General features: G+C 37.5%; 1 protein-coding gene across 1 annotated transcript in view; it reads right to left on the bottom strand.

Moving 5' to 3' along the window:
* The window catches only part of TMEM65 (transmembrane protein 65), a 39088-nt gene that overhangs the window by 8899 nt on the left and 4431 nt on the right, over positions 1–25758 (bottom strand). The window contains exons 2-5 of the mRNA XM_040979330.1: positions 8371–8415; positions 5182–5249; positions 2418–2472; positions 1582–1624 (exon numbers count right to left, since the gene is read on the bottom strand). Coding sequence (XP_040835264.1) covers positions 1582–1624; positions 2418–2472; positions 5182–5249; positions 8371–8415 — 211 coding nt within the window. The remainder of the gene's footprint in view (positions 1–1581; positions 1625–2417; positions 2473–5181; positions 5250–8370; positions 8416–25758) is intronic.

Below are 25758 nucleotides of genomic sequence, written 5' to 3'. Positions count from 1 at the left end.
AAAATAAAAAGCTTTAAAATTGATTGGATAACTTGACTATGTTAAATATAACAGAAAGCTATATGTAGCTATAACATTATCATTACTAATCTCCAAATTAGAAACTGAGAAATGGAAATAGTTGGGTGTTTACAACAAAATAGTTAATTTACAAATAATAGAAATATAAAATTCTATCCAAGGCCATACAGCAAAGATTCTTCATTTTTAACAGGAATTTCTGCCCCAAATACCAATGTAATGTCTAGTATAAAGAATTATATCACTTACAAGTAAGTGTTTACCTAACTACAGAGCTAAGAGGACCACTGAGTCCGTATCTAAACCTCAAAACCTACTAAAACGAAGAAAGCAAGTCAAAGACAGAGCAAGGAATATTCGTCCTGATAATTACGTACGTTCACCAGCTCCCACCAAGCTCTGGAAGCAGCCTGGACCATCGGCCACTTGGAAGAAAAACTGTAAGAGCAGAAAGCTGCCTTTTGCTACGTGCACCTCTTGAGTTTGGTTTATCAAACTCCTACTACACAGAACATACTTAGAAAGAATCTTCAAATTTGGGGCCCAGTGTGGTGGCCTAGTGGTTAAATCCTTGCTTTGCATACACCAGAATCCCATATGGGCATGCTGGAAGCAGTGAAGGATGGTTCAAGGCCATGGGACCCTGTACCTGCGTGGGAGACCCCAGGGAAGCTCCTGGTTCCTATCAGCTCAGCTCTAGCCATTGCAGCCACCTAGGGAGTGAGCCAATGGATGTAAGATCTTTCTCTCTGTATCTCCTTCGCTCTGTAAATCTGACTTTCCAATAAAAATAAATAAATCTTTTTTTAAAAAATCTTCATATTTGGGCCATATTCTTTATCTTTGGGATTTATGGAGGGGTGAGGGAGGAATAAGGACCAGAGTTCTTACTTCTAATATTTCACAAAACAGATATAAATACTTCAGTAAATGAAAACTCGATTGACTTACATCATAGGAAGTTTTAGAACAATTTTTTTTGCTGTTGTAAATGAGAATCACTTGTGAAAATCATTAAATATAAATGCCAAGGCCTTGTTTCCACAGATACCAACTTTGTATGACTGGGGCACTACTCAGGTATCTGTATTTGGTGCACAACAAATATTTAGTACCATTGGTTTAGAAACAGTATATTAAAATGCAGTCCCAAGGGTGGGAGTTTGCTTAACATGCCATCTGAAATGCCAACATGACATACTTAAGGCTCTGTTCTCAGTTCCTGTGCACTGAGAGGCAGGAGGTGATGGCTGAGTCCTTGGACCCACACCACCCACCAAGGAGACCGGACTGAGTTGTCAGTTCTCGGCTTTACCCTGACCCAGGTCCAGTCATCAAGACATCTGGACAGTGGCCAGAGATAGGAGCTCTCTACATCCCCGTCATCTCTCGCCCCTTCCCTCCCTGTCTCTCAAAAAAAAAAAAAAAAAGAAGAAGGAGGAATGAGTTCAAAAACATAAAACAATTAAGTATCTCCTTTTTATATTTCTCACAGGAACAAGGAAAAAATAAAGTAACATAAGTTAACAAAAACACAAATTATAAAATAAATGGACCTACCCAAGTCCAGCTAAATCTGACACAAGATTTCCCAAAGCAGCAGCTAAAATGTGAAAAACAGACAAATGACTTGTTACATAACAGAAAATCACTTTTAATAGACTACTATATAATTAATACAACAAAAATCTAGAAGAATCACATTTCCCAAATACAACATACAAAGTAATTCACTAGATAGTGCTCAAGCTCAAGATTTTGAAATAGAATACAGTTCTGCAATTATAATATTCTGCCTGTACTAATACTAGGTTTTTCTATTATAATCACAAATTTTAAGTTTCTGAAAACATGTAAACAATATCTTCTAGTTGTATAATCATACAGTATTTGTTTAGGGGAATTTGGCTATTTGGAATTAAACCATAAAGCCATACAAACAGCACTGAAATTCAAGTCAAGGAGAAAATACATTTCTTTCTTTTAAGTCATTTGCCACACGCTTTCCGCACAGTAAACACAACAATTTCCAAATTTCACCATCAAGGAGAATAAAATGCTGAATAGGGAGAAAAAGGCACAGCTTTTCAAACTTGTATTTCATGTTCTAATCTTCCTATCAAACTGAAAAATAATTTAACAGAGACAAAGAGTTTAAAAAATTGGGAGAAATACTAAATTATCAGAAAAAAAAATGTCCTAATGCAATCAATATATCACAATATTTTCACTCATTAACTTGTAAAGAGTACCAAAAGAAAAAATTTAAGTGCTACATAAACAAAAATAAGAATCAGAGGACTAAGTAAATTCACTCAAATAAACTACTTCTAAACCTACCTACTTAAATGCCGTCTAAATACAGAGGCAAGGGAATATTTACAATTATTAAATACCTGCCATAGTTGAAATTCCCAAAATAATTCCAATAGACAATTCTATATGGGTTCCCTGAAAAAAACAGAAACTTAATGTTAAAATTTAAAGCTGAAAGTGACTGTAAAAGAAAAGCATCAACAAAAAGATAATAAACTCAACATGCTAGTACAGTAAAATTATTGCATAAAATGTACAGAAATAGTTATTTAATGCAATAATTTACTTAATCATTTTCATTAAAACCATGCCTTTGTAAAAATAAAACAGTGGGATAAACACAGTGGCATAGCAAACTAATCTTCCATCTGCAGCTCTAGCATCACATATGGACTGATTTGAGTCCCCACCATTCCACATCCAATCCAGCTCCCTTCTTACAGCCTGGAAGACAGCATAGAATGCACAGATCCTTGGGTCCCCACACCCATGTGGGAGACCTGGAGGAAGCTCCTAGCTCGAGGTTTTGGATCATCTGCAGCCCTTGCAGCCATCTGGGGAGCGGATCACTAGATGGCAGACCTCTCGCTATTTCTTCTACCTCTCTGCAAAAATCTGCCTTTCAACTAAAAGTAAATAAATCTTTTTAAAAATAAAATAAAAACAGTAACGCATATGAAACAATTCTTTAATTAGAATCTAGAATAAGTGCTACTGATAATGTAAATCCTTCAACTTTACTTTTTAAGATCTCTTTTGCTATTACTGATCATTTCATATTCTTATTTTTAACTTCTTATTATTTTTATATTTCAAAAAGAAAAGGAAAGAGAGAAAGAAAGAGAAAGAGACTCTTATCTGCTAGCTCATTTCCCAAACGCAGTCATGGCTGGGGCCAGGTTGAAGCCAGGAGCCAGGAACTCAAACAATGTCTGTATCCCATTTGGGGGCAGTGGCTCAATCACTTGAGTCATCCCGCCACCTCCCAGGCTGTGCATCAGCAGGAAGCTGGAACTGGGAACGGAGGGCACACTCAAACCAGGCATTCCAAAGTGGGATGCAGTTCTTACAACTGGCAGCTTAATCGCCAGGTCAAGCTAAAACCATTCTTGAGTGAAAAAAATTTTAGGTCTTCTCCAAGCAAATTTTATATGCCGTACATTACTTTTTCTCATTTCTATTGTAAAACTAAAGTATGGCCTTTTGCATACGTAATTTCCCAATGCCAAAAAGAAATCTTTTATCTCTCACATGCATTTTCTTCAAAATAAGGAATCCTATATTATTTATTCCTTTTCTTCTTGAGGCAAGTATTTTACACAAAAGCAGGTACAATATAGTTGTAAATATAACTAATAGCTAAAACATTATTATGCTACAAATTACACTATGATAGATTTTTTTATTTCATTTTATTTTTTTTTTTATTATATTGCATTATGTAACAGTTTTTTAGGCACTGGGATTCCCCCTACTCTTCCCCCAAGATTTTTTTTTTTAATTAGCATCAGTGAGGCTGGCAACAAACTGCACCATAACTTAAAATCTCTAGTTACAAAGTATTTTGCTATTTTAAAGAAACTTTAAACAAAAAAAAAATCCACTAGAGAATTCCTACATTAGTATCTAGAAAAAAATAATTGATACTATTTTTTTCTCATGGATAATAGATTTTTGATGCATTAATAGTAACACTGAAAAAAACTGACTTGCACCTAAAGTATAGTTTTAAAAAAAAGTAGTTCAAAGAGTTCTTAGAAAATTAAACTAAAAGATGCTTATTTTGGGGCAAAAAAAATTTAACACATGCAAGTTTTATTAATACAAATTTTCCATGAGCTTCTTCCAAGAAAAGATCTCTCACAGGTACTGAAAGTTGGTAACTGTCTTCTTTAAAGGACCATGATCACCCCCATTTAAATCTGATAAGACAACAGAGAAGAAGAGCCAATTGTAATTTTAGAAGACTTTTAATCTTAGATCTGAGTTCAGAATATAGGACCAATATTAGTATTTATCAACAAAACATATGTAATGACAAGAAAAACAAGCTAGCCAACCTTGACATTAAGCAATCCTTTTATGGGAGCACTCTAAAATGACCACAGTTAAGAAGAACTTTCTTAAAATACCACAACGGAACAAAGACAGAAGGCATGTTTTCAGTATTCTGAGTTGAAACTTAAGACACTTTTGGGTTAAATGGCTTAGATAAAGTCCAGACTATGCATGAAATACCCTTTTAAAATACTATTGCAAAGGAAAAATTCAATGAGAAACTAATCAAAAAACCTATTCACACAATGACACCCAGTGGTAGAAAGAACATCAGAAATTTTTACACTTGAGGAAAACGTTAAAGAGCATAAATACTGTAAATTCTACATGTTTTGTACTGGTATCCATATGACTGGGTCCCAAAACTGCCACTTCAGATCCAGCTCCCTATTAATGCTCTTGGGAAAGCAGTAACGATGGCCCAGGTCCTTAGGCCCCTGCATCCACGTGGGAGACTCACAAGAGGCTCCTGGCTTCTGGTTTCATATTAACCCAGCTTCAGCCATTGCAATCATTCGGGGAAGGATCCAGCAGATGGAAAACTTTTCTGTCGCTCCCTGTCTCTGTAACTCTACCTTTCAAGTAAATGAATGAGTCTTAAAGAAAAGAGAATAAATAAATACTTTACCAAAAGTCATGATTAACACAGGTAGGTTCTTAAAATTGAGCTGCTAACATGAAATAAATACCTTTTCATTATGTCATTATAACTTGTAGCTGTAATTAGGAACATATAGACCACGTTATTTTCTTTAATAACTCCAAATAAAAACAAGAAGAACTTACTGCAACAATCATAATTGCATTATCCAAAAAGCCAAACCCTATGAAAGGTATCGCATTGTGGATGAATACTGCAAAACATCAAAAACATACAGATACATTTAAAGATTTCTATAACCTTAGTATGACAAATGCACAACATATGATTAAAGTCTCCCAAATATTTGATGATCCTTACATTCCACTGTGCAACAAATCCCACTACCTACTGGACCCTTCCTATTCCTAAATTTACAAGGTAGACACTATACTGAGAAAACAAAAAACACATAATTTAATACCTAAAAATAATTGTTAGGCTTTTACATTTTCTTACTAGCAATTCACAGGGAAGAGAAGTCTTCAAAAGCTCATGAAAATACATACTATAAAAAATTATGCATGGATTTCAAAATATTTTTGCAACAAAATATTCTATTTTAATTCCATATTTCATGAATTTTTGAAGTATCCTCATATGTACAGTTAAAGCAGGACAAATCAGTAAAATGTAATATTACACTTTACATTATTACTACTTACATCATCTGTTAATCTTCTATGTCTAAAAATAGATATCATAAAATTGATCTCTATACTCGAAATAAAGACAAATGCCTTGAATCAAATTTCAGGGATGATGTTTGATTGCTAGTACATATTTTCACTTTAAAGGATATATTTTTTAGGGTCTGGCACGGTGGCCTAGCGGCTAGAGTCCTTGTCTTGCACATGCGAGGATCCCATATGGGCGCCAGTTCTAATCCTGGCAGCCTGCTTCCCATCCGGCTCCATGCTTGTGGCCTGGGAAAGCAGTCGAGGACAGCCCAAAGCCTTGGAACCCTGCATCCCCATGGGAGACCTGGAAGAGGCTCCTGGCTCCTGCTTTTGGATCAGCTCTGCTCCAGCTGTTGCAGCCACTTGCAGAGTGAATCAGTGGTCAGAGGATCTTCCTCTCTGTCTCTCCTCTCTGTATATCTGTCTTTCCAATAAAAGTAAATAAATCCTTAAAAAAAATATATGTTTTTAAAAAGTTATTAAATCTCATCCATTTCAGAATCTATGTATGATCTTCTGTTCTTTTCATAAGTACCCCGAAATGCAAACCATAAATAAAATATGGTTTTAATCAACATGTAACTTGTCCTTTCCTAACAACTTAATCTATTCTTCTGGTATATAATCTGAATAACCAGAGACACTAGGAAGAATCAACACCTAAATATCTTTATGCATTTTACATTCATATTCAATTTTCTTCATATTTGAAAATTTCAGCATATTGTACCAAGCCAGAGGCAATAGTAGATGTTCAGTCAATATTAGCTAATTAAACTGAATTTAACTGCTACCTAGAAAGGAACAGAATTCCACATTAAGATCATTGAAGATAGTTCATGAAACAGATTAAAACCTGAGGATAGGTAAAATAAAAAAGACTTCATTCTAATTACAAAGATTGCCCAGATATAGTCAACCCCAGGTCAATTGAAAACTGTTTCTTAGTTAACATCAAACTCCGAGTTTCATTCTACATCCAATTAGCTGTGTGTTCAGTGCTTTTAGAGTCTTCTTTCTTTAAAATACAACCAAGAAGTACTGCTATATTGAGATCTGCACCAATCAAGAAAGGATAATAAGCAACAAATTAAGAAAAAAAATCATTTCCACCACCAACCACTATAATTAACAAGATCAAGAGGAAACACAATATACAATATGTGAATACATGCTATCATGAACAACAGTATAATTCTAAAATACTAAATAAGATAGCACAAAATAAATTACTTCAGATTTCTGTTGTTATTAAATAATATCTAAGATCAACCAAGATCAAAGTTTTATGTAATTACCTGGTTAAGAGACACATTTATACTTTGCTTGGAGACAGAAGGCGCTTGGGTGATTCTATTTAACATACAAAGCAATTGCTTTCTCTTTTTACCCTATAGCTTTGGTTAAAATCCCAGAGTAACATTTTAATTACAAAGACTACTTCAAAAGCTATTAAAGATAAAAATCAAACAGCACATCAGTAAAAACGAATTTTTTCAAGGAGGTTAGCCATAGTTCTTTGATTTTCTGCTTCAGGTTCTTAACTAGTGAACATTCAAAATTTTTATAATAAGCAGCTTCCAAAACATATAGGCAGGTACATGTATGTACACACATACACAGGTATACACACACACACACATATAATCTATATGATATAATTTCCAAAATGCAATGAGTATTTGGAAGGCCGAAAGAGCACATTGTAAAAAAAAAAGACAGTATATAGTAATAAAATTTCTAAAATTCACTAAATAAAATACTTGCAGTGATGAGAAATCTACTTAAGTATATATAATTAAACTGCCTCATCTCTAAAAACTGATCAGTAACAAATACCTTAAAATTAGGTATCCACTGAATTAAAATTATAATAACTGTCGCGCCAGCAAAACTTCACCTTTAAAACCAAAGCATCACACCACTCTGAACTAGAAGACACATTACGTCTCTATGCTTCCATTGAAATAAATGCCTTACATATTAAAATGTGTTCTAATCCAATAAAAAAATTAATTTTTCAGAAAGTTTATATATATGGGTACTCCACTGGGAATGTGAATATATAGAAAACCAATACATATTTCTAAACCTTCAAGAAGTACAAGTATAGTAATACTGACAAAAAGGAAAATTAACATCAGTGTGACTTACCAAAAATGATAATTACATTATATGGTGCTATGGATACAGACTGTATGAATCTACGCTGACAGGAATCAAGAAAGAAGATCTGCAAAGTCTTCAATTCTAAATTGCATTTGAGGAAAGTTAGGAATTTCTAACACAGATTACATTGTATCTGTGAGAGAAATAAAAGTTTGCTCTTAATACATTTTTTCTGCAGCATGTAAAAATGTGCTAATTTGTGATCTTCAACATCCTTTGGGAAACACTATTCATAGCTCAGCAGTTGTTAGGAAATGACATTCAACATTTACCTTACATTTACAACCTACTTAAATTTACTCAAATTTACTCAACTACTGACTAATTTTCTTCTGTCATCTTCCTAAGCCCCCATACTGTACTTTACCCACCAGAGAAAAGTTCTACTTAGCCTCGAACCTAGCTCTTTAGTGCTATCAATGAAGGATACAGTTATTTCAAGTCCAAAAGAAATATACATAAGTTTAATAATTATAGAACCATTACCATATCTCAGTTGTCCTGGGGTAGGTGGTTGAGCTTCCAATTTTTCTAAAAGGGAATTAAAAAGGCAATGGGGGAAAAATTAGTTACTACAGCATATTTTACAACAACACAGAAACTAGCAGATTCATGAAGTGGAAGAGTAACAGAATTTATTTAGTAAATTAGGTCAACAAACAAAAGTTATCCATTCCAACATATTCATACGGATTAAATTACAAGGTTATCAAACAAAACAGCTTTAGTTACAAGCCTACAATGGATCGTGTAATCCTGGGTAACCATGCAGTTTTTGTTTTGTTTTGTTTCTCAAGTCCTTGTATACATAAAATGAGCTTTACTTGCATTTGTTTCAGTAGAAAACCACTTCAGCAATATAGCTACTCTCCTTAACATTTTTATTTTATTTGAAAACCAGAGTTTTAAAAAATTACAGAAAGAGACAGAAAGTGGGGGACCTCCCATTGGTTGGTACACCCCACAACAGCTGCAGCTGCCAGGGCTGAGTCAGGTGGAAGCGTGGAGGCAGCAGCTTCAGCCAGCACTCTGACGTCCAAGACGGGCACCAGAGCATTTGGGTCATCTTCCACTGCCTTTCCCACGCTGCAAGCAGGGAACTGGATCAGAAATGGAGAAGCCTGGGCACAAACAGGACTGAGGTGGCAAAGCTGCGAAAGCCACCACCTGTGATACCAACACCCCAAGTAGACACTGGTTCAGGTCTCATCTTCTCGAGTTCTTCTCCAGCTCACTGCTAGTGGCTTGGGAAAAGCAGCAGAAGATGCCCAAGATTGTGGATCCCTACCACCCACAGGGGAGATCCCTGTGAACCCCCATGGCCACTGCAGCCAGCTGGGAAGTGAACCAGCATGCAGATCTCTCCTCTCTAACTCTGACTTTCAAATAAATAAGGAAATATTTTTAAAACCATGTTAATCCTAGATAATTAAACAAATAAACATACAAATACTGATACTGAGGAAAAAGAATATTCAAATACACATGGATATCCTTTAAAAATAGGAAAATATTTTTAATCTATTACAACAATGATTTCTCTGGTTTGTGTTCTGTTCCCTCATTAATCCCATTTGATAACATACTGAATATTTATTTTTTGAAAACTATACTGCATAATACAACATTCTACACAATAAAATAAGTAAAAATGTTAGAGTGTTATTCAAAATCACAGTAACAATATACTATTCATAATATATGTCATACACATACAAAATGTTTCTAAGTATAAACCAAAGTGTTTTTAAAAACTAGTAAATATTATAGGAAGTAACACACTAGTCTCAATAGCAATTGTACATTTGTATAAGTACTAAAGATTGGATTAGAAGTTAGAAAATTTTATCTTCTTTATGCTCAAATGCTCCAACAGAAATAATTGATAATATATAAAGAAAAGCCTACATGGTAGATCACTCCATTCCAAACATTTAGTATAACTCAAATGTCCAAAGAAACATCTTAAAAAAGGACACGTCTTCTGTAACATTTAGTTATAACTTTTGAAAAAATAAGAACAAAATTCAGTTTAGAAAAGAAAAAGGTAAGTAAATCTCCAATTACAATCTATACAAAAACATAATGTGGTCCACATTTATCTTACTAATAAAGCATATAGTAACATAATGGTTTTACAATAAAAAATCCACTAAAACCAGTTCAACCAATTATATTAGGCAGAAAGTTCTAAGAAGTTTTGTTTTTCATTATGAGAAGAGCTAAGGAATGAAGACATACTAACTTTGTACGATTTCACATTTTACTAAGATCCATCCTCCAGGGGCTAGCACTATGGTGCAGTGGGTTAAGCCTCTGTCTATGACGCCAACATCCCGCATGGGTGCTGGCTCAAGACCCTGCTGCTCTGTTTCCAATACAGCTCCTGCTAATGTGCCTGAGAAAGCAGCAAAAGATAGTTCAAATTCTTGGGCTCTTGCATCCACATGGAAGACCCAGAAGCTCCAGCTGTTGTAGCTACTTGGGCAGTGAACCAGTGGATGGAAGCTATCTCATTCTCTTGCTCTTTCTGTAAAGTCTGACTTTCAAATAAATAAATCTTTAAAAAATAAATATCCTCCATTATTTCACTACCATGAATACCTCAAAATCTATTTTAAAAGCATGCAAATGATTTTCCTAATGTTTACCTAATAGGTAGGATACCACTGTAATCTAGAGTTTTCTGGTGAAGTGAACATGCAAATTAGTTACATACCAGAACTACTTAGCTGTGTTATTCTCATCATTACAGAGTTCTGACACTATGAGAAGTTCTTGTCAGGTGACTGGAACATGCTGAACCACCTAGAAATTCAACAAGCAGGGCCTTCCCAATAGAACAAGAGTACTCACAGGCCTTGCTTTAATATCTTCAAACCTCCTACACATTATGCATAATACTGAAAATATAGCACAGCTCCTAAGAAAGTTTAGAGGCAAATGAATAATGTGAAGTGGTAAAGAGCAGAAAAATTAAATACTACAATTAGTGTTAGTAATCTTTTCTTTCCATTATGCACAAGGATTAAAAAGTAAAAGTAATGAAAAATGTTAGGAGAAAGAAATTGAGATATAGCAAGGAAGAAAACTCCTAGCACAAAGATGGATGTGAAATCCAAACATGATTCTCTCTTGGTCACACAGAACCTAAGGAGTATAGAGGAACGACAAAGGGAACATTTCTTAGAAAGTGAATATTTTATGGGTAACTATCCAGAAAATGTTTAAAATCCTACATTGATCATTTGAGGCTTCTAACTCTAGAAGCCTTTTTTTTTAAAAGATTTATTTTTATTATTTTTTTATTGGAAAGGTGGATATACAGAGAGGAGAGACAGAGAGGAAGATCTTCTGTCCGATGATTCACTCCCCAAGTGAGCACAACGGCCGATGCTATGCTGGTCAGAAGCCAGGAGCCTCTTCCAGGTCTCCCACGCGGGTGCAGGGTCCCAAAGCTTTGGGCCGTCCTGGATTGCCTTCCCGGGCCACAGGCAGGGAGCTGGAAGGGAAGTGGGGCTGCTGGGATAGAACCGGCGCCCACATGGGATCCCGGGCATGCAAGGCGAGGACCTTAACCACTTGCGCCACTGCGCCGGGCCCATAGAAGCCTTTTTTTAATTACATTTTTATTACACTCACTGAATCTTTTTTTATTACATTGACTGAATCAAAATATATGTGAGAAATTGGAGCAACCAAAAAAGCTATACAATTACACAACAGAACCTGAAACTAAGTTCTAGCAATCTGTTGAGGTTTTAAAACGTAACTGCTGCTAACACAACTCTCCTGAAACATAAGATTTATTTCTCCCATATAAATATTTCTACCCTGACTTTAATTTTTTTGACATACGGTAAATTAGCTATACTTACACTGCACATATATTCTAATGTTTTCTTAAGTAGACCCTGGGGTAAAATAAACCAGTTCATTCAATTACTTATGCATGCCTATGTATTACAGAATACCTCAAGGAAGTGCTAGGGGGAAATTAAAGTAGAAGATGTTTATTTTGTTGCAAAACATTTTTTTTTTTGAGACTCATGTACAGTTCCTCAGTACATATTTTCATGAACTTTTAGAAAATCTTTCATACTTTTTTCCAATCTTTTCTGGATAGTTTTAAATCATGAAATAACTAAAGATTACACATTCCTATACCACACTTGTTAATATTTTTAAACTTAAATTCTGGTTCTATGTCTGATAATGATTAAGTAATCACCTATCAGACCAGTTCTCTTAAATAGAAATGGAGACAAAAATACAATAAGGGGATGTGGTTGTGGCGCAGCAGGTAATGCTGCTGCCAGTATCATATACAGGTGCTCGTTTGTGTCCTGGCTGCTCTACTTCTGATCCAGCTTCATTCTAATGGACTTAGAAAAGCAGCACAAAATGACCCAAGTGTTTGGACTTCTGCACCACCAGGGAGATCTAAATGAAGCCCCTGGCTCCTGGCTTCAGTCTGACCCAGGCTAGGATGTTGCAGCCATTTGGGAAATGAACCAGCAGATGGACAATGTCCTTACCCCTCCCTCTTCCTCATCTCTTGGGGTGGAGGAGTAGGCCTAATGCAGAGGGTTAACAGGCTAATCTTCCATCTGTAGTGACAGCAGCCCAGTTGGACATTGGTTCTAGTCCCATTGCCCCACTTCCTATCCAGCTCCCTGCCTTCAACCTGGAAGAGCAACAGAGGATGGCTCAGCTCCTTGGGCCCGTGCAAGAACATGTGAAACCTGGAGCAGGGTCCTGGCTCCTGGCTCGTGGCTCTGGATCAGCTCAGTTATGGCTATTGCCACCATGTGGGAAGTGAACTAGTGAAAGGAAGAGCCTTCTCTCCCTCTGTCTCCTCTCTGTAAATCTACCTCTCAGGTAAAAATGAATAATTCTATATATAAATAAATCTTTATAAAAAAGGATATCTGTGCTTAAAATCTAACAAATATTTTGAAAAATTCTGAAAAACATTTGATTAAGCTAAAATAATGCAAAAAAAAGAGTAGAGGAACCAAAAATAGGACAAACTGAAACCACATAATAAAATTGTAACTCTTTAACCACCTAAACCAACAATTTTAATGAAACAGAAAAGAAACAATGGAGGAAACTGGCAAAGTTAATTCTTTGAAAAAGATCAACAAAATCAATAAACTCCTAGTTACACTGATCATGAGACAGAGTACTAATTACTAACGTTAGGAATGAATGCGAGGACCCAAACTACAGATGCTCAAATAATAAGCAGGTTTTAAAATACTATGAATAATTTTATGCCTACCAATTCAATAGCTTACATAAAATGGACAAATTCCTTAAAAGATGCAACTGACCAAAGCTGCCATAAGATTAAGCAAAACAAAAAAAGAGCTTTAACTAAATTGAATTTGTAACACAATTACAAAAGTGGTCACACACACACACACACACACACACACACACACACACACACACAAACCCTCCAAGACCAGATGTTTTCATTGGTAGATTTTATCAAACTAGTTGAAGAAAACATCATTCTTATACAAACTCATAAGCAAAATAGATGAGAAAATACTTCCCAACTCATATTATTAGCATAGACTAGAATACTAAAAAAACTCAATCAGCAAAGATAAAACTCCCAAACATTATCCTTCATGAAGCAGCATGAAAATCCTGAATTAACAATGCTTTTGCTTTCCCAGTTTATTTATTTAAAAAAAAATCGGGAAAAACAACTAACATCCAATCATCCTAACATTTTGCCCTTTCTTAGTTCTTGAAGATACTGCTCTTTATAGAACCCCATTTTGGAAAAATATAGAGTAGAAAAAACTTATTTCACCATATGATGAAGGAGTTAGTGCTTAATTAACCCCTAACAGATATTCAAATTACTTTTCATATTTATAATAGTATTTGTCCCCAAGTTTTGTTTTCCTCTGAAAGTTCCTAGAGTAGATTCCTATGCATGGCACTTTTGAAAAAATATATATATTTAAGAATTTTATTTGATTCTGCAAAACCTTTCAGCTAAAGTTTGCCAAATTACCCCATTTTATTGTATTTTTTTAGTGTTCCATTGTATGACAACTATTTTCAAGTTTTCATAATGTAGAAGAAACGTCACTGAAACAAGCTTTGAAAGAGGTTTCCAGGTTCCAAACTGCTAACTGACAAGATTCCAAAATAAAACAGAGGCAGTGAAGTTTATCAGAGGATTTGATCTTCAGTCCAATATTAGCAATGTTCTAGATTTTTTTTTTCAAGGATAAACTTTGCCTGATATATTTCTTCTTAAACAAGTTAGTCTACAAAGAGATACATACACCTTAAATTGAAAATCAGGATTGTTAATAAAACCAGTTTAGGCAGAACAGCTATCTACATTTTAGTCTCCATTATAAAAGTACAAACCTTGTTTATTAGCATTTGGTGATGCTGGGACACCTGACTAGGTGCCACAACTTTCAGTAAATTCTATTACATTACTTAATAGAAGCTATAATTTGTATGTTTCAGTGTGGAACATTGCATGAAATTTAACTATACAAGGTATAAAATCAAACTTGATGAAAACCTAAAAACAAAAATAGAAGTCTTACATCCTAGTATAGTTTTCATCATGCTTTCACGAAAATGATAATTCTAACTATGATAACTTGTTTAGTCTAATGCTATGGATGTCTACCTCTATACACAATCACAGATCAAACAGAGCTCTAAATCGTTCATAATGAACTTAGTAAGAATAAAACTAAAGCAACTTCACCCTCAGATGACATAAGAGGTAGCTGAATGTACACACCGTTTTTTTATTATAAAGAACTCAAAACTTCTTAATTACTTAGTTTCCAACCTTTTGATTACCCAATATTTATTTCAGCTCAACTCATCATCCTCTCCAAGAAAGTACAGGAAATACACTTAGCAGCACAAATCACATTTCAGACTAATACAGAATCAATGAAAAGTACAGAAACAAAACTGGTGGGTCTAAGCAACAACTTGAGGACCAAGGGTCTCAGGTACTCATGTATCTGAACATTCTGAATAACTACTGACTCTTCAAACAGATAAGTAAGGCAGAATGTACAATGCATAACACATTAAAGAATACAACTTAAATTACAACTCATGCTGCATGCAAAATAATTTAAGGAAGTCCCAGCTAATGCCGCAAAGCCTGACAGATACCAAAAGGAGTTAATGAAGACACGGCAATATTTTAAAAAGAAACAAATTACTGTGGTCAAATACTACACTCACAGAAACTGATACTCAAATGTGGAAAATGATCATTTTTTTAGAAATGATTTGTAGAGTGAACCAATGGATAAAAGATTATCTGTCTCTCTTCGCTGTAACTCTTGAAATAAATAAAATTTTTAAAATCTTGACCTTAAGATAAACTTACTGAAGGCTTTCAAACTATTTAGTATGTATGTATGTACATATATTTAAGGATTTATTTTTACATGAAAGTTAGAGTTACAGAAACAGAAGGAGAGACAGAGAGATCTTCCATCTCTTGGTTTACTCCCCAAATGGCTGCAAAGGCCAGGCATGAGCTGGTCCAAAGCAGGGGAACCAGGGGCTTCCTTCAGGTCTCTCACACAGGAGCAGGGTCCTATGGCCTTTGGGCCATCTTCTGCTGTTTTCTTAGGTCATAGGCAGGCAGCTGGATCAAAAGTGGAGCCAGTACTAGAACTGGTGCTCATATGGAATGCTGGTACCGTGGGCAAAGGATTAACATGCTACACCACCTCGTGGGCCCCAAGAATATGTTTTTAAAACATAGACTATTTTTGGCCCAGCAGCATGGCCTAGCCTAGTGGCTAAAGTTCTTGCCCTGAACACACCGGGATATCATATGGGCGCCGGTTCTAAACCCAGCAACTCCATTTCCTATCTAGCTCCCTGCCTGTGGCGTGGGAAAGCAGTTGAGGACAGCCCAAGACTTTGGGACCCTGCACTCACATGGGAGACCTAGAGGAAGTTCCTGGTTCCTGGCTTCAGATTTGCACAGCACCGGCCGTTGCAGTCACTTGGGGAGTGAATCATCGGATGGAAGATCTTCCTCTCTGTCTCTCCTCCTCTCTGTATATCTGACTTTGTAATAAAAATAAATAAATCGTAAAAAAAAAAAAAGAAAACCTGACTATTTTCCAAAATTTAGCTACTTAATATGGTTTTTCTGTGCAACATTTTAAAATTTTCCTGGGTACAGTTCCCTTTTTTTTTTTTCCTCTTTCATTCTCAAAAAAAATTTTTAGTATCTGTTGCTTATTATCTTTCAGTTAAGTAGGCATGCAGTTACTACTGCGTCACATCCACAAAGTGCAGGATTACAGATTAGAAATAAACACTCTAGACAAAGCCAAAACCTCAAATGCAAAAAAAAAAAGGAAAAAAAAAAGTAAGAAGCATTGTTTCAAACAAGCAAGAAGTTCTGGCCAAAGAAGCTCTGTCACTTACGATCAGCATCTAACAATCAACACCTTGGGATTATACTGTACCAAAACTATCAGGGGTCTCTGCCGATGATATTTTCTCCGCATGTTTCACAATAACAATCTCGGGTTTGGGATATCTGCATGCTAAAAATATTTCAAAATCAAAATATATTCAAACAACAAAGTAAAACAGATATAAGTAAAAGTGCATATGAAGTTTTGAAGTACCACCTGCCCGACACTAAGTTAGGCAGTCCTTGCCTTATATAGTAGCGTGGGCTGTAAACTAAAAAGACAAGCTTAAACTGCACAAAGTCACCTTCATAACAAATGGGAGAAAATGAAAAATTGTTCAATGTCCTTTAAATTTTTTCTATCAAAATACTATCTCTTACCAGCAGGTCTAAATGTAAAGGGAAATTCTGAAAACAAAATAGAAACACTGATAACAGTGTTTTATTTCCTTTAAGAAACTTAACAAAAGTAGCTAAAGCAGTGTTAGTCTTCATTTCACATAACTTTACAGTTAAAACATGGAGCAAGCACCTTTCCCATCTCTTGGTGAATTACCAGACTCCTTTGTTAGCCTGGATTACTTCTAACATTCTATTCTTTGCATTTCCAATGTGTTGCAATTTTCTAAGAGTTCCTTTAGCAAGAAGAGTGCCTGGGTCACTTCCTCTGGAATATCACCTTTGCATCAACAGGTCGTTTTCCCCATTTCGTCCACAGGTCTGTCTTTCCTGAGCACTCCAGTCTGCCAGAGTCTCCATGGCGGCTCCATGATAGTGTCAACCTTCTGTCAGTCAGTTACTTCTTCTTATTCCATCCACTTTTTACTGGAATTTCACTACAATAGTATAATTTTTCATTTTTTCACTGTACTTTCATTTTTAAAAAGATTTATTTTGGGCCCAGTGTGGTAGCCTAGTGGCTAAAGTCCAGAATCTCAAATGGGCACCAGTTCATATTCCAGCTGCTCTACTTCCCATCCAACTCCCTGCCTGTGCCATGGGAAAGCAGCGGAGAGTGCATCCTGCACCCACATGGGAGACCCAGAAGATGCTCCTGGCTCCTAGACTCAGATCGACTCAACTCTGGCCATTGCAGCTACTTGGGGAGTGAACCAATAGATAGATCTCTTTTCCTCTCTCCTTTTCTCTGTAACTCTGCCTTTCAGACAGAGGGAGAAAGAGAATTTTCTATCCGCTGGTTCATTCCCCAAACGGCCTCAATGTCCAGAGCTGAGTTGATTCAGAAGCAGGAGCTTCTTGCAGGTCTCCCACGAGGGTTCAGGTACCCAAGGACTCAAGCCACCCTCGAGAGCTTTCCCCAGCAGCTAGCTGGATAACTGATACACCGCTCCCAGTGATGTCACTTGAGTGTACAACATAGCAATCCATCTCTGACTTGAGTTATGGAATGACTTTTTGTACCAAGATAGTACTACTTCATTTTTTAACATTATGAAAACTTCAACCACATTTTCTATCAGTTTAGATAACAAAAACTGAGAAAAATAACATTACAAATGTTAGCATGAGTAGGACCGCTTTGAATGGAAGGTAAAACAATGACTCTTTCCTGGTTATTGAAGGGGTGTTCCAGGGAAGGAGTCTCACGGAAGAAGCTTTTCTCAGTTACTTAGAGGTTTCCAGAGATTCTCTCCTTGTGCTTGACAGAGAGAAATAAAACAAGATTAGAAGCACATTGCTTCTAAGGCGGCTTCCAAGGCCTCTTGTCATGGTTAAGTAACAGTATGGGAGTTTCCTTTTCTGGACCCCAAGAATACCACCAAACTGTGGTCACTAAATTAGCCTATGGATACCACATAATCAAATGTGCATACTGGATTCTTCCCTTGGTTTTCCCAAAAATCTGAGAACATTTACATTTCCTGATTCAGTAGTTAAAAGGACATATTCAGTATGTGAACAACAAGGGATGAACAAATACATGAGTCCCTTACAGCCTGAAAGGTATTCTGTCAGATTCCACCAATCACCATGATTCGTCTATATAACACATGACTGATACACTGAATCACAGCAGTAACACAGCAAATGTTCCCCTAGCTCATTGGCACTTTAATTCAAAAAAATGCAATTTCAAATCTCTTTTTTGATTTCTACCAAAATTTTAATGAAACTTCAGAAAAATAAAACAAAAGATGGCTTATAACTTGTCCAAACACAAACTAGACTTTGCACCCTGATTTGTATACTTGGTGGGCAATGGAAATGTAAATTTTGATAAGTTCCATTTCATCTATCAAGTTCTTATCATGGGAGGCCTTACCTGCTAAATGGCCGGCGCATTTCCTATACAATGGTGCTAAAAAGTAAGGTATAATTTACTCATCTATGGCAATGATGCTTGGGATGATGTGGTGACAAGAAGCTAAAGCCACCACCTGCAACAGTGGCATCCCATCTGCACTCCATTCATGTTCTGGATGCTCCATTTCCAATCTAGCTCCCTGCTAAGAAGATGGACCAGGAGACCCAGATGATGCTCCTGGCTGCTGGCTTCAGCCTGGCCCAATCATGAAATTCGTGGCCATCTGGAAATCCAATCAATAGAAAAAAATGCTTTTCTCTCCATAAGTCTGCCTTCTAAATAAATACGTCTTACAAAAAACAGAAATTTAAAATGTGTTGACATAGGCTGATTTAAAATTACAAATGGTTTTGCTAACAAACTACACTAAATAATTAAAATATTTTTGTTCTTTCTAAAATTCAGAAAGACAGAATACCTAAACTAAGAGCATAATTCTAAGTTAGATTTCCCTAAAACTTAAGACTCATAAACGATCAAGCCCCTATCAGCTACCTTTTAGGCACCTAGAACAATCATTGTTTGAATAGCTATAATCTAGATGGTTAGCAAAGTACATGAAAGATCTTCACTGTGAAAGCACAAGAGATAAAAGTGAATAACAATGTGGCAAATGCAAATGCTTTTCTGGAAAAACAAGAGTAGTGGTCACTTAAGTGTCTATTAAGATTAAACCTTAATGAGAAGGATGGAAGAGGGTGGAGGGAAGTGAAACTCAAAACAAAGAGAGAAAAAAAGAACACTGGAAACACTATGAAAGAGTGACAACCATTACACGAGCATACATTAGGAACACTAACAAATGCCAAGGTGCAGGCCTCCTTACACAGCACAAACAATTTACCACAACCGCAAAGAATGAATGAAAGTACAGTAGAATAGCCCAAGAGCACGGGAGGAGGTGGGGCCAAAGCCAGCACATCTCACTACCACAATGATGTAGTCTCAAAAGCATGCCGACTGAGCCAGCACAGAGATCTGGGGCAACAGATGCAATCGAGAGAATGTCTACAAACAGCAGGATCTCCAAGGAAAATTACTGTATTGAATGACACAGGATTGGGGCTGGCACTGTGGCTCAAGGTGCTAATCCTCCATCTTCAAGCACCAGCATCTGGTAAGGGCACCAGTGTGTATCCCAGCTGCTCTGCTTCTGATCCAGATTTGGGCTTATGGCCTGGGATAGCACCAGAGGATGGGCCAAGCCCTTAGAAACCTGTCCCCATGTGAGAGACCTGGAGTGTGTTTCTCCTCTCTTTAAAATCTGCCTTCTCAATAAAAATACACAAGTCTTTAAAGTAAAATAAAATACATAAAGACTCTGACATTTGGTAGAAGGTAAGGTGTATCAAAAGTAAGAAAAAAATTAAATCTGCTCAAGCATTATTACCATCAAAAATTATGAATGTAAGCACTTTAGTGTTTGCCTGAAAAACATTTAATCTACAAGAGCCTCTTAGGGAGCCTCTTAGGGAGCCAATGCAATCCTTCAATTGGCTAATCCTCCCCTCACAAGCATCAGGATCCCATATGAGTGCTGGTTCGTGCCCTGGCTGCTCCACTTCCCATTCAGCTCTCTGCTTATGGCCTGGGAAACAGTGGAGGATGGTCCAACGTCATGGGACTACGCATTCACTTGCACGACTAAGAAGAAAGTTTTGGATCAGCTAAGCTCCGAACAAGAGTCAGTGGAAGGAAGACCTTTCCCTGTCTCTCCTTTGTTCCGTAAATCTACCTTTCCAATAAAAATAAGTAAATCTTTAAAAATAGAGCCTTTTAGTTATCAGATCACTTGAGGTAATTTTAACATATGACTACCTATTTTTATGAGACTGTGTCATTAACTTAAAGCAGACAAATTTCAGTTGCAGAATGGACCTCATTAATGCCAAATCTGTGTTAACTACACTAGTGTGCCAGCATAGTTGTCTTTTTTTTTTTTTTTTTAGATACACAGAGCAGGCCAGCCACTGACAAGTGCCAGAACTGGGTACAAGTAACATCAGGCTGGGCCACAGTATCCCCTGGCAAGCGCAAGATCTAGGGCTGGGAGCAAGCCACATAAGCGAACTGTGGGCACTCTCCTGCTGGGCTGAATTACCGTCAATGAGTCAGGGCTAGGGTTGGTCCAGGCAGGACAAGGTGGCAGCATCTGCTGGCATACATATGGGCTAGGTCTGCGGCAGGTCAAGCTGAAATAATCCATGGCATTCATGGTGTGCATGAGAGTTAGATGGAATGGAATATGGACCAGGCTACTCTGCAGTACATACTGGCATGCACAAAAACTAGGGTTTGGGGTGGGTCTGTTGGAGGTTTTTGGAAATTGCCCCAACTAAGCCACGGCACCCACTGGTGTACGTGAGAATGGAGCCTGCAGCAGGCAGGCTGGGCTAGGCAACAGTGCATGTTGGTTCACATGAGATATGGGGTTGGGGTAGAACTGACCATGCAGCTGCATCCTGTAGCATTTGCAACGGCTGGTGCAGGTGACAGAACAAACCTGACCCTGAACTGTCTGGTGCACACAAGAGTCATGGCTGAGGTCACCTCAGGTTTCTTGGGGGACTCACCAACTAGATCATTGGACTCAAACCCAGGCCATAGGAAAAATCACAACATACATGATCCAGCCCTGGAGTGCATATATTGTGACTGGGCCTCCTCAGTTGCTGATGTCTGTGCAGTGGACAGCATGCCCAAATGCACACAGGGGACAGGATAGCCAGCTCATCTAGGACAGCAGAGGACTTGGAGTGCCTCATCAGAGGATGGAAAGTAAAACAGGTAGGACAACTTTCCTGGCCAAGCTTTGAAGCAAGTGTCTGGTCTGTGGATGGATACACTAAGGTGGACTTCATTAACCAACAGTCCTAGGCAAGATTTTCTCAGTGCTGCTGCAACAAAGCCAACAATGTCTCGGAACACGCAAAATCATTCAAGTAACACTCTCAGAACTTCTTTCCCACACTGGGGTCCAGGGTCCCTAAGATGTTATTAAATGACAATCCCCCATCCCTGGGGGCTGATGCTGACCAAGCAGCCCCCTCCCATTCCCACTTTGTAGACAAAGGAGGGAAAAAAAAGGACTGAAACATTTGTCCCTCTCACTTCAACCTCCCCACCCTAATCAGAGGTCCACATGGGCGTGTATCCCTCTCAACTATGTAAAAAATATCAAAAACAAAATAAAGCAGACATAAACACGTGAGTCAAAAACAAGGTTAGAATCCTTAAAAAAAAAAAAAAGCCTATACTGATTAATTCAGCTGACTTAAACAAGATACTAATCATTCTATACTCAGACATGACTAAAGAAACCAAACTAGAGTATGGCTACGCAGTTACTACTTTTTTTTCTTTCTTTCTTTCTTTCTTTCTTTCTTTCTTTCTTTCTTTCTTTCTTTCTTTCTTTCTTTCTCTCTCTCTCTCTCTCTCTCTCTCTTTCTTTCTTTCAGGTTAAAACAAGGGCTAACATTGTGGCATGGTACATTAAACCACTGCCTGTGTCAGCAGCATCCCATATGGGTAGTAGTTCAAGTTCTGATTGCTCCACTTCTACTTCAGCTCCCTGCTCATAAGCTTGGGAAAGCAGCAAAAGGTAGTCCAAATCCTTGAACCCCTGAGCCCATGTGGAAGACCCAGATGAGGCTCCTGACTCCTGGCTTCGTATCTGCCCAGCTGTGGCTGTTGTGGGTACTTTCATACAATCCATGGGTAATTCTATTAATGATTTTATATTATCTTAATTTTCCTTTCCAGAAATTTGTTGTGTGCTGCAACTGCTATAATAGATGACTACCGAAAGGAATTACTAAATTAATTATCAGTGAAGTAGCCTACAGTAATGTCTGACTTATCTGAAAACCATATTTCCTAAATTTCTAGTGTTTGGAATAAAATAAAGAACTTAGAAATGCACAGACATACAAAGCTTATTTATTTGTTGGAGAGGTAAGAGGCCTGATGGGTGGGAAACAAATTATCTCTCTGCCCCTCCTCTCTCTGTAACTTTGCTTTTAAATTTAAAAAGTATAAAGTAAATCTTTAAAAAAAAACAAAATTATCTTTCTGTCCTTATCCAAAGACAAATGCGTATAAAATAATTCAATGAACCATGGGTAAAAAGAATTCACTGATAGTGGCAAGTTATTAATGGAAAACAGGAGAAAAAAGGAGAGATATGGCAAAGCAACTGAAGAAAGCTCCTGTAATACCGCACAGAAAGCAAAGCTCTCAGGCAGGATGTCCCCGGCACATCCAAAGAACATTGAGCGAACGTCTGTCTGCAGACATTTCTGGTTGGCACAGCTGGGATGGGGAGAGCAAACTGGCATTCGATTGACAGGGAAGACAGGGACATTGCTAAATATCCTACATAGTGGACACCTCCCACAGCAACGAACTGCCCAGTCCAAAACATCAATATTACTGAAGATCAGAAAGTCTGCCATAAAGCAAAGAATCCCATACATCTTTATATGTATAAGGAAACTCTACGACCTCTCAGCCCAAGAATAGCGTTCATGGAAAAAGAGAAGCCAGTGTGCTAATGTTCTTATTAATAGAAATGTAGTATAAAATTTCCAATGGAAATGACTTTTCTTTAAAAAAAAAAAAAAAAAAGGCACTGGTCTAAAGAAACAAACTGTAACTGTCAGGTATGGTTACCTGCATGGAATGACTCGTAATTCCTTCTGCTCAAGTCTGGAATGGACCAGACTGACCTGATCAACCAATTATGCAGCACATAACCAATTCTGAGACTTCCAAGGCTAAGCCATCAGTCTGGAACAGGCGAAATTATGGCCACCAAAGACGTCCACGTACTAATTCTCTAAACTGAGAATGCATTACAAACTTTGAGTAACTAAATTAAGGATCTTGCATGATAGGAATATTCTGAATTTTTGGAGCAGGCTCTAAATGTCATCATAGGAGCCCATCCAACAGCAGAGCCAAAAGGCCAGTGAGAAAGAAGCTAAAATGACATCTGAGGCAGAGACTCAGTGAGGTGGCCAGAAACCAAGGATGCCAAAAGCTGCAAGAAGCAAGGGACAAGACTCTCCCCTGGAGACTTCAGAAGGTCAGAAGCTCTCAGACGCTAACCAATTTTAGCCTAGGACTCATTTTGGACTCTGGTCCTCCAGAACTTGCACAGGATAATTTGTGTTGTTTCAAGCCACTAAATCTGTGGCAATCTGTTACAGCAGCATTGAGGAACTAATACAAAGTCACACTTATCAGCTATCTTTGCTGGAACATGTTCTCCAATAGGAGTAGCCCTCCCCTACCTAATTATTTAGGATAATTCTAAAATTGTTATGCAGTTGAAGCCACATACATCTGCGTGGGCCAAGAGTTCCAGCTGAGTCCAACCACATGTGCATAAACCCTTCAGGGACCCCCAGCCAGCCCATCTGCCAGCTAAAGTTTGCAGAATGATTCCCACAGACAGCACGTGAAACAGAAAATCATCAGCAGAGCCTTATGTATAGTCTCAATCCACAAGATCAGAAGATAGAACGGAAGTCACACATAAAGTTATGTGTAAGTGAAGATAAAAGATTATTAAATAGCACACATTCATTTTACAACAGAAGAAGGAAAACATCTTTTTGCTTACCTGACTTTTATTAACAATAATCACTCCAATATACATAGTACTCTAAAGAGTTCAGAATTAAGCTTGTTGCAACGTATTGCTATAACTAGTTTCTTTTCATCTTAGAAAAATACATGACTACTGCAAAGTTTCAGGTAACTTTTCTAGGCAGGAAGTGTACACAGCTTGGCTAAGCAGTCTCCCACTCCTGCCTTAATTCACATTTCATCTCCTCGTCCTGGTGCTTCCTCCCCGGCTGAACCCAGCTGGGTCTATAAGCTCCTTACTAATCTTTTATTATCTCAAGGTACTGAAATACCTTTATTTGTGTATTTTAATTTGAAGTACAAAACTTTTTGGCCCTTTCTGTATTCTCTTTGAGCAAAATCCAAGAACATTCCTAATCCATTCTAGAAGCTAACAGTGTGATGGAATTGCTGCTTTCTCATACTCTTGATAAAAGTCCAAGATCCAGAGTAAACCAAGACTCTGTGACACACCTTGTTTTTATGTATTCCAGATTTCCAACTTAATATCAGATTTTACCTTCCAGCTTTTCATTTTCTCAAAGGTACTTTATGCCCTATAACAAGTTCTTAAAACAAAGGTCTTTATCCTTAAATAAACCACCACCAAAAATTGAGGAGCTCTAAGACTGAAGTTTAGAATTATTTGGATAATATGCATGGATGTAAATAATCACAAAAACAAATTTTGAAAGTACACAATAACCACTTATATAGAGAAAAAATACAAGTTAAACTTCTCTGTTCACCTCGACACATCTCATTTGTTAGGCTTCCCTTTGAAAAGTATCCTAAGTGCACACTAATGAAAACACTCTTTAAGAAACTCCTTTTCAGGGCTGGCATGGTGGTGCATCAGACTAAGCCACCGTCTGCAATGCTGGTCTGAGCCCTGTAGTTTCACTTCTGATCCAGCTCCCTGCTAATGTGCCTGGGAAGGCAGCAGAAGTCCAAGTACTTGGGCCTCTGACACCCCAATGAGAGCTCCAGGCTCCCCTGACACCCCAGTGAGAGCCCCAGCTTCCTCTGACACCCCAGTGAGCGCTCCAGGTTCCTCTGACACCCCAGTGAGAGCTCCAGGCTTGTCCTGTCTTCAGCGTGGTCCAGTCTGGTCATATGAAGAAGGGAGCAGACAGCAGATGAAAGATCATTTGATCTATCTCTCTTGCTGCCATTTTGGCTTTCAAATAAAAATAATGATATCTCTTTGTACCTTTTTCTTGCCACTCTGTGTTACTTTCCAAAGTGCATTATTTACAACACCACAAGCCAGCCTAGAGGGCCCTAGTAATCCCAATTCTGCACAGTAGCCCCCCCACCACGGCACTACAGTACTACAGCAAAAGGAATGGATTACCACAATCACTTGTAAAACTGAGTTAACCGAAAACAATGCTTTCCAATCCAGGATTCTCTTCTCTTCTTTCTTTTTCTCTCTTTCTCTCTCTCTCTCTCACAC

Source organism: Ochotona curzoniae, unplaced genomic scaffold, assembly GCF_017591425.1.
Source record: "Ochotona curzoniae isolate NIBS_2020 unplaced genomic scaffold, NIBS_Ocur_1.0 contig_3190, whole genome shotgun sequence".
Lineage (NCBI taxonomy): Eukaryota > Metazoa > Chordata > Mammalia > Lagomorpha > Ochotonidae > Ochotona > Ochotona curzoniae.
The sequence above is the reverse complement of the archived record's forward strand: the minus strand, read 5'-3'. Positions and strand labels throughout refer to the sequence as shown.